The sequence below is a fragment of the Tigriopus californicus genome, chromosome 11 (assembly GCF_007210705.1).
Source record: "Tigriopus californicus strain San Diego chromosome 11, Tcal_SD_v2.1, whole genome shotgun sequence".
NCBI lineage: Eukaryota > Metazoa > Arthropoda > Copepoda > Harpacticoida > Harpacticidae > Tigriopus > Tigriopus californicus.
Genome location: NC_081450.1, coordinates 15,636,026 through 15,646,259, shown reverse-complemented (window position 1 = coordinate 15,646,259; position 10,234 = coordinate 15,636,026). Strand labels below are relative to the sequence as shown.

The 10,234-nt window shown below is 44.6% G+C and overlaps 1 protein-coding gene across 2 annotated transcripts in view; it reads left to right on the top strand.

Annotated features, from left to right (window-relative positions):
- Window positions 1-10,234, top strand: part of LOC131890918 (cell adhesion molecule 2-like) — a 61,385-nt gene that overhangs the window by 6,455 nt on the left and 44,696 nt on the right. The window contains exon 1 of one of the 2 annotated variants that reach the window (XM_059240372.1): window positions 914-1,003. The exons of the other annotated variant lie outside the window; for it this stretch is intronic. Coding sequence (XP_059096355.1) covers window positions 934-1,003 — 70 coding nt within the window. The 5' untranslated portion in view covers window positions 914-933. Of the gene's footprint in view, window positions 1-913; window positions 1,004-10,234 lie in introns of those variants that run through there. 2 annotated transcript variants of the gene reach the window in all.

The window sequence follows — 10,234 nt, the reverse complement described above, 5'->3', positions numbered from 1 at the left end:
GACGATTGACGAAGTTTCAATTGAGGAAAATAGGCGTAAATGTCAGCCAGGCTTTTTGCCGTATTCCCGCCCACATTTCGAACTTGGCTCAACAATTTGGAGCACTAGGAAAATATTTTAGAATGGATTGGGCCGGGAATCCTCGCTGACACCATCGAATCATTTTCATGGGTACTAAAAAGGTCACCACTAAAAATAACCTCAAAATGGAGGAGGAATACCATAACTTATGTATCAATATTTTAGTCACGAGAAACCCACTTCTCTTCATTCCGTTCAAGGATGGTTAGTTAGCTCTGTGTAATATCTTCCTTTCACATGAATGTTGGGACATACTAAAATGGTCTCCCAAATACTAAATCCTTATTTCAGTACAAGAAAGGCGCCCTGTATAAATGAACGATTGAACGTGAACCAAGGAAGTCGCCACTTAACAAATAATGAGCACCTGACTAAACACTTACATGACTTCTTCAAGGACTGTCGTAAACGGCAATATGATTCGTGGGACAGGATTTGGGCCATTAAATCAATAACTACGTACGTACATTTTACTAATCTTACGGCGAAGGACTTTCTCATGGCTTTGATCAAGTCCCTTATAGCCAGTCAGTTACAAGAGTGTCATGCTCGAGGCTCAGGGTTCGTTCAATAATCACTCGATCCAATCGGTCCCGATTCGCTAGCTCAAGGACCTCAAACAAGGCCTTCCTTGGTGGTCCCAAGAGATTCCTAAGATTACTGACTTCACGCACTGTACGTATAGGCATAGTCGAACAAGAAATCGTACTTTTCAGCCCTTTTTTTCTACCGTCCTCGTTCAAACGGGTCCAGAGTTCGTTCCATGGAACAAGTGGGCATTTCCACAAATCCAGGCACATCCCTCCTTCAGTCCTTTTTTTATTCGTCCCAGTTTGAAAGTGAGTGAGGAAGATGAATTACGCGAGTCGCTTTGATAAGCCGTGGGAATGTGTTCCGGATTTTGGAAACAGCGAGTGGAACGGTAATCCATCATATTAGATATCACGGATCATGATTAAGTACACGAAAAGGCGACTTTAAAACAGGGTTCATTTCGGAGAGCACGGTTTTTCGGCAGTGAAAATTGCATCAGAGTACGATGGAAGTCTTATCGGCAATGGCTCTGGATTTGATATGGCCCGATGAGGAAAAGTGAATTTTAAAGGAACTAATCTCGTGCTTTTATGAGACCAGCAGACACGGTCCAAACAGAAAGCGAAAGGCTGATCACGGTCTGAGAGGGTACAAGATGGGATTGGAATAGCTAACCTTACTTTTAATGCCCTCTCTCGCAGATAATTCAAAATGAATTTTCATCAAAGATTAAATGCCGACATTATCCAATCATGATCAAAGTGTTCCTGAAATCTATCTATCTATCTATCTATCTATCTATAACATGGGATTTCCAGGGGGAAAGAACAGCAATGTTATCAATCTGGGATTGAAAGAACTTCGTAGATACATTTTGCATTTTGGGCGTTTCAAGATGGAGGGAGAAAAATCTGCACCGTGGATCATTTCCTTTCCTTATTGGCATTCTATTTACATAAGATCCTCTTCTCGAGATAATGGATCAACTTGAATGAATATATCTTTTCATAAATACAAGAGGGGAAAAGAGAGAGAGAGAGAGAAGAAAAAAGGAAGAGAAAAAAGAGACAGAGGAGGTCGAACAAGCATTAGCGCGTGTCGAGTATTGACATTCAAAACATGTCTAAGTTCCATTAGAATACAGAAACATTCACTGATATCCATGACAATGTCTGGCTTTTGTATGAGTTGACCCACCGACTGACCCAGCAGGGTCAATGGAGATCCTGCCAGAATAAATTAAGTCCACAGTCCACACAAGGCTCGGGAGAATTTTCCAATGCCAATGGAGTGAGTACTCGCCAAGGTTTCGGGAGGTGAATAACCCTGAAATAAGGAAATAAGTCAGTATGACTGACCACCTTGGACTTGAAAAGCGAAGAATGGATTGAAACCGAGTTTACTCCTTTATCAGAGTTCTAGTGCAGATTTCTATAATTTGCAACTGGATGTGTGAAATTTGATCTTTCCCCACCAAGTTCCAAGATTCGGGCCAAGATGGTCCACTAGCTTGAGGGTGTTGGTTGCTTGCTCGGCTAGCCCATTGGTGATGTTGGCTGGAATGTGATCCTTGAAGGACATTGTCAAAGCACCCAAAGGACATTCAATATAACTGAGTGGGAAAACCACTTTGCATCGGCCACTCCATCACGCCCCAAAATACTGGAACAGGATCAGAACTCAAAACCAAATGCTCCAGCTAGACGGCGCTGCCCATCGGAATGACCCCCCCCCCCCTCCAAAGCCTTGAAATCTCTTTGGCGGGCCCTTGATAAAGTGAGATGTAACGCAGACACATTGACGGCATCTTCGGGTCGATCCATTTCAATGACGGAGCTGGAGAAGGAAGACATTTTATGTTGACTCAAGCCCAGTCTATCAGCTGATTCTTGATTCTTCCCATCTCCCTCTATCACTCAGCAGATCTGCGGTATTGACGCTCTTTGTTTGTGACGGAAAGGGAGGGAGAGAGGGAGGGGGAGGGGTGTGTGTGGAGCATTATAATGGTCCAGAATCTGGACGATGGCCTCACCTTATCTGACCTGCTACTTACTATCCGATGCGGTCCAAGAGAACGTAAGAGAGAGAAAAGGGCAGGGACGGCTCATCGTCGTCATCGTCGTCGTCGTTGTTGGTAGCTCTTGTTGAGACGGAATGAATTGATGGAATTTAGATGTCGAGCTTTCCAAATCCTGATGGATGTTGACTCGCTTTTGTTGTGACAAGTCCGGTATCTTGGAGGCGCTGTGTGCGGTCGGTCGTTTGGTCGGTGGGTTGTCTATTACTTCCTTTCGTGGTCTCCTTCCCCTGCAAAAAATCTCGACAATGAGGAGAGATATCCACATGAATATGTGGAGGAAAAGAGCCCCAGTCCCAGGGGAGATCCAAAACATTATCCCATGATACTCGAGGAGAGCGATCCATGAGAGCTTCTCATCTAAAAACGAGCGCCGCATGAGCTGGTTTGTGAATATCTTGATATTTTCTTCATTTGCGACCGTGTCTGCATGATTTTGAGCGAGACTCGGATGCATTTTGGGCCAACTTTTAAAAGTCATGTATGTTATTGAATAGGATGCGTTCTATTCGACCCCCAAGGACTCCTTCAGAAACATTCCATAATCTTCTAAATAACCCAAAATTATTGACCATCCGTAGTTTTTATCACTGGAAGAGTACCTTTCGTACACAATAGACTTTAAAAAGAAAGAAAGATTTTCGAAAAAAAAAAATCTGCTTTTTGTTTTTTTCGAAAATGTGCCAACACCGAAAAACCGAAAAATTGTTGTAGCATTTTTTTAATTACCCGCCCATTTTGTCTCGAAATTTCGAATCTGGAATAAATGCAAACAAGGATTTGTGATGCCGTGGGCACTTCCCATGTGCGAAAAAAAAACCTCTAACAGATCTTCACTTACCTTCGTACACACTTACTGTATGTGCGCTAGGCACCGTGCATACCTACACTGTACGTAGAACGAGAACAAAGTTTGATATTGCAGTATCATCATCACCCATCTGGATTCTGGACATTGTCATGCTTGTTGGTAAGCTTTGGGGAATGAATGAAGTTCCTGCCACATGGTTGCAAAACGGCCTTGTGCATGGAGCTACTACTATCTGCCAGAACACGCTACGAAGAGATAAGCTCCTTTTGGTTGTATTTCTCCCTCGAGACCTGAGATCTCATTACCAAGTCTGACAACTCCACGTTGAGCTCATTTTTTTGTCTCTTACAAACATGTTATCCTTTCATATTTGGAATTGCCCGCCTAATACAAAACGTAGACATTGGTTTTTGTTGCAGAAAGAGAACTATGTTGTTGTTGCCTTTATTTTTAGGTAAGCGTTGTCAGTCGCGAAATACATCACGTTGATCCAAATGTCCACTGCATGGCATGTGGCCTAACGGACGGTGGAATTTGCTCAACCGTAAACATCATCGAGTTGCATCTTTCACAAGCTCATGTCGATCCTAATGCCCTCTGGTGAGAGAAGACAGTGGTGAACACTTCGTGTACTCAGCCTGTATATATAAGTAAGTGAGGAGCGTTGTTGGTTGGTTGGTCGGTTGGTTGGTAATGGCTTGAAATATCCGGGACAAGATAGGACTTGTCCCAAACCCGGTCTTGGTTGTCTTGGCGGCTTCAACCGAATTCGGGTCAGCCTTTTTGATCGAAAAATAGATAACACTTAGGCCCCGTCCATGGCCCAAGGCAATCAAAGCTGAGGCCAAAAGATATCGTGACCAGTCGCTTGAGTGAATTCAAGGCTAATCATAGTGTGGACGGAAATACAATCAATTTTTCGTCTTCACGCCAATCTGCATGTTCCAGTTGTTGACAGAGGGACCAAATTGGATAGTATAACTAAAAGCTGTGCCAACACTCTAGTCGGATCTACATTGTCCGTCCGTGCACTCGTACACTCGGATGGGTGGGTGTGTGGGAGGCAGGAAGTCCAAGCCAGCTTTTACCAACGGGCACATGGTCCCAGCCATCCAACCGGGGTCCACTTCAAGGAGCACAGAACAAACAAAGCCATCGTTAGATAGATTACTCATGGCAAAATTTGCTGGCCCAAAAGGAGGAATCCGTCCGTTCCTTTGGCATCTTAGCTTGCTTTGACGCTTGAGTTGCTGCAATTGGGTTGAGGTCACTCTGTGATTTAATCTCCAACTTCATGTATGTACAATCTAGACCCCGGCAACCTATTCCAAAGACTAAGGTGGATCTGTAATTGTGCATTCCTCGACAAAGGCCGAGAAAAATAGAAACTGTTTTTCCCAAAACAAACGAGGAACCTGGTTTAATCTTGGAAAAGTTTCATAACTTTGGCACTGCTAGTGAGAGAGTGATCGAAGGAGTTGAACGTGCAAAAGAAAGAATGGTGTATTCAAACTGTTGGAATTCTTTTATACTTTGGCAACATCTTGTCAATTTCTTGTCTACCTTGACGATTCATCATGTGCGTAAATAATGGATCATTCATCTTCAAAAAAGATCAATTCATCTTCGAAAAAGGTATTGCATGGCTCAGCCTTGAAACGGGCAAAATGCAGCCCAAGAAACACCCATTTAAGGAATACAAAGCCTACTTTGATAGGATTTCATTATTGGACATTTTCTTCAGTCTAGGGTCAGTCTTCGCCCTCTTAATTGCTCATTATTCTTACAATCAATGAGTTTGGCTCGTTACTTGCAATATTCAGACGCATTATCACGCTCATCAAGCTGTAAGTCGGATTGTTCCTAAAATACATAATTGATCGTGGCTCAAAGGGGCTTTCAAAGAACTGTTAGTAAGCAAGGCACTTGGGTTTGGCCGAGAACCAATGGAAAGATCATCCATCCTATGTGATGGTGATTCAAGGGAAACGTAATCCGATATATATATGTAGTACGTAGGTAGTAGCTAGGGTATGTATGTAAATGTAATCGTTCATTTGTGAAGGGAAGTACAAACGGCTTCAAATGATGTGACTGGCTGGCTAGCTAGCTGAGCAAATAACCATGCAAGATCAATTGATAACACAAGAGCCTGATGAAAGGTTACTACTCACTTGTAACAAAATATGCCGCGTCAAGCCAGTAGACCATACGTACATGACTGAGTCAAACTTTAACGAGTTTTCTACAGAATCTTGAGCGAGTACGGAGTATTGAAATGTCCGAGGAAGGGTTGGTGCCATATAATGACCATTTCAATAGAAATACTCAAGTTGTTTTGTGTTCACTCCCTGGAAAGACTGAAGGGCCTAAGGTCAGTTGGCCTTTTGCTTGTGTTTCATGGCAAGATGAGAGCGAGCGGATTTTGCAAAATCCTCACCGTCCGCTGGATTAACCACAAACTCCATTCATCTTACGGCCTCGAATGGTTATAGACTTCGGACCCACATGTTCGTTCCAAACTTGGTCCACCAAAGAAATCCTCCCTGAACATGGTCCAAACAAGGAGCGTGGTCCGGCTCGACCACGCTTTTCCTTGCGGAGGGACGAGAATCTCGTTCAACTGAGGTGGAACAACTTCCAAAGTTCCATTACGATTTGGTGATCAACCTTGTCTCCAGACAAAAACTCGTTCGCGTCACTTCGATGTTTTTCCTTGACCACCTTGGTGCGTCCAGATTTCCCACAAAGTCTTGGGGGAAAGGAACAAAAAAGCGATTTGATCACACTGCGTTTTTGAAACTGTCCAAATTGGCCTTTCTGGGATGGGTTCCAAGTTTATCGGAGCTCGTTTCCACAATGAAATTGTGAACCCAATCGGACATTGCAATTTCGAGTCTCGTCGTAAGTAAAAGAGATTTGCAAAACTCTCGGTTTTACGATCTCAAGCAAGACGTGCTTTGATTGTCGACGACACGCTCAAGCCGTTGGTATCGTCAGGTAGTGGAACTAAATAGCTCCGGTCCCGGAACAAATGGTTCCCTTGATGCGCTCAAGGCGACAAGGAAACAGCCGTGAGTACGGAGGGGTCAAACAGGCACGAACTAGTGCCACTTGTGCCAGTCGGTCCGTGTGACAAATGCATTGTGACGGCGGCCAGGGGTCTTTGTATAGTAGATCTTGACAGGTCAGGAACAACTTCATATGCCATGGTGGGACCTGCTTAGGCTAGGAGAGATGGCCAAATTCTAGTCACAGGCCTCATTGTCGAGCATATTGGCCGCCTGGTCGCTTCCGTCATGTCGATCTCCTGCCAATCATTCGGAGTGTGACTGAGTGCGACAAGGAGCCCTAAACCGACCGTGCAGGAAGTACGCTATGTACTTCCAAATAGCGACATTGCCACTAGAATGAGCCATTGTCAGGGTCTGGCACTTGCCCCATGGACAACATCCAAAGTGAAGAGGCTCCAACACGTCATAAATAACTCGAGGCTCTCTAGAAAATGAGCAAAAATTGCACACTTCCAGACTCAGCTCTTGCTTGTACTGTCTTCTGCTGGGAGAGGAGCGACAACACGTCCGGCTTCTTCGGCATTGGATGCTTGGAATCTAAACAAGATCTGACTTAAAAGTACCCACGCCCATCTTGAAGTGGACAATGCTTGACGGGATCGATCCATCCAATGGGTCTGCCTTGCTAAGGTTGTTTAGGGGTGGGGTGCTTTGCCAGTCTTTCTGAGAATTCGATTGATCAAACGCCTTATCCCATGAACCGCATCAAGTTTCGTAGACGTGATTGCCTTATAAACTGAATTGTTCTTCTTTGTCTGGAAAAAAAGGACCATTTGCATGGGGCCTTATGATGCCTCTGCGGCGGTAGAAGAGGACGAGACATCAATCGAATTGGACCTTTGGAATGCTTTCAAGCTGCAATTTTGAGCCCGTTCCTAGATGCTCGTCGAGTTCAAAGCAGCCTTATCTGTCCCTGAGAAGCTCCCCAAGAGACTCTAAAAAAACGGCATCAGCTTGTGGACTCGTAAAATCTTGTGAAGTGAGCCAGGCTCTTCGTCTTTATCCGTGGATGGTTTGATGGCAATGAAAATGTACACCATTTCATGCGAAGGCCTACGTAGTTTGCCCTGTTCATTAACAATCCTTGTAGTCTGTTCGGATTGCTTTCAAATAAATTTTAACGAGCCACGGCAACATCTATTATTTAGTTTCTTGCGGGAAAGGGGCTGGGAAAGATCTTGGTCGAGAAAGTGAGTATCTTCGCATTTTTTTGGCAAGAAATGAATGGAGTGTCTTCCCGAAGAAAGTGGCTTTGACCGAGATATCACCTTTTGTGTCAATTCGCGTGTTCGCGAATCCAAGAGACATCCTTTGAGCCTCTGATGCTCACTCACTCACTCTCTCTCTCACTCAGCCTCTCAGAGAGTGACTGAAAGACCGAGCGAGTGTTTGCCGAAGTAGGAGTGCAAAATGGAAACGAGTCATTTGTCTTGAGGCCTTTCAGCATTGGATCCAATGGCAATTCATAGTCAAGTGCATCAGCATTGAGAGCTGAGAAGATTTCTGACAAGTTTTGCACACACCTGTTTGTGGTCCAGAAGATGGATGACGAATGTTAGATAAGGGTTCACATGTCCGTATGGTATGGAGCGAAAGGAAGGAAATCATTCGTTTCCCTTGAGTCGTAGCAAGTTCTCCATTACTCAAGCTATAAGGCTTGTGTCAGATTTGTATCTACTATCAGCACTGACTGCACTTTGGATGACGTCCATGCTCATCATCTCATTAGGTTTACAAATCCTCCCCGCAGGCTTGAAACAAGCAAAGTGTGAGCGATCTGAAAGCAATTTCGTCTGTCATAAAACAAAAATAACCAATCAGTTATCTTTATTGGCGTTTTGGTTGGCTTATTTAGGAGAGGGGGGGCATCCGCCTTGGCCGTACAGCAGGGGAGGGCGAGTAACTTCTTTAGGAGAGAGTTCGATGAAAGTGGTCCATGTCAAGGTGGGATTGTCTATTCAGCTGAAAACTAAACGATTCCCTTCAATTCGACTTGTCTCCCTCCTCTGGATTCCGGGAAGCTGCAACATTATCGGCAACAAAAAGAGACCATTTTAAAATGGCACACTATTGGAAAAGGATGCCTGCTCTCGGCGATCCAGAATCCAAGACCAAGATACCCAGATACTCACTTGTCTCTCTCTCTCTCCTTCTTTGGGCTTGAAAAGCGATCCAATTCCAAGGGATCAACAAAGTCAAAACCAGGGGTGTAAGAGAGTACATTCTACTACACTTCAAACCCAGAGCTTTGATACCTAAATCTTCCAAATTTCTTCGGCATTGAGTTGTATTGAACCGACCTCTCAAGATTTATTCTTCTGCGGGACAGTGGGGCACCTCAATCCCCCCGAGACTTTCACAAAGTCTTGTCCCTCAATGCTATCGATTTTCAAGCCAGCGTCACGTGGGAAAATGCATCGGTTCCGATATCACCTGGAATGCGACCGATACATTATTTGTCTATGAGTTTGTTTAGCACGGAACAACTCACAGAATCCCACCGAGACTGACACGAGCATTCGTGCCCAAATTCCGAGGCCCACTCTTGATTCTGGATTGTTCATTGCATCTTTTGGATTTCCCTCACCTCTCTTTGTGTGGCTGGTTTGAGTTGAGGTATGTGAGTGAGGAGGTACAGGAGAAAAGAGGATAGAGAGAGAGAGGAGTAAAAAAACTTGAAGAACTTGAACAAAATCGATTCCAATCCATCTTGATCTAAAGAAGATTGGGACACAAAAAGCTCTTGGAACAGGGGGGACGTGTGTCGGGGCAGAGGGGACAAACTTTCTTTCTATTCTTTTGCTCTCGCTCTTCTTTCTCGAACTTTATCCCGAGCAGCCACGGGCCCACAGAGTCCCAATGAAGAGCCGTGTAATTATGACTGGCACGGTTCCATTAGGGCAAGGGGTGTATCGTTGATTTGGGATTAGAAGGGGAACGAACACTTTCGGAGATTGGAACCTCTTGAAAAGTGGAAGAAAAGGACTTTTTGTCTGTATTGCGTGATTGATTTCAAAGCAAGTTGGGAAAGGGAGGGGGGGGGAGTTCACCCTGGATTTGCTTTTTATCTATTCTGCTAATGTATGTAAATGGGACGAAAAAGGCGAGTTGTCCCTTCCTTTAAATTAGAAACTAACGAGTGTGAGTCGTTTCCACGCAAAAAAGACATTTCCAAGGAACACGGCCACAAAGACAACCGAAATACTACATTGTCCATTTCAAGGAAGGACAAATCCCTTTGACGAAGTTCTTCTAAGCCTTTGTCCACCTGGCACGAAGAGTATGCGTGTCCGAGCTACAATACAAGCACGCACTCTGGCCTTATTTACTTTCTTCACTCTCCCCGCTTCCATAAAGGGTCCACGGCTTAAGAAGAAGCATTCAAATCGAATGACAAACCTTGACCTGAGCCGTGAATGATCCAGTTAAAAACCTGGTTCACGCGCTTGAGCCCCGAGAGAAACTATGCTTGCTCCCCAAGTTGTGGCAAAGGTTTTGCCTATTTGTTCCGTCCTTGGGAAGCAAGCGACATCCTTGACCATAGTATGGTCAATAGTACAACGGCCTGAACATTGACCCTGGATTCTCCTCTGTCTCCGTTGGCTGGTCAACCAAGGAAGCCACGACGAGACGTTCGTACTGCTATGTGCTGCCTCA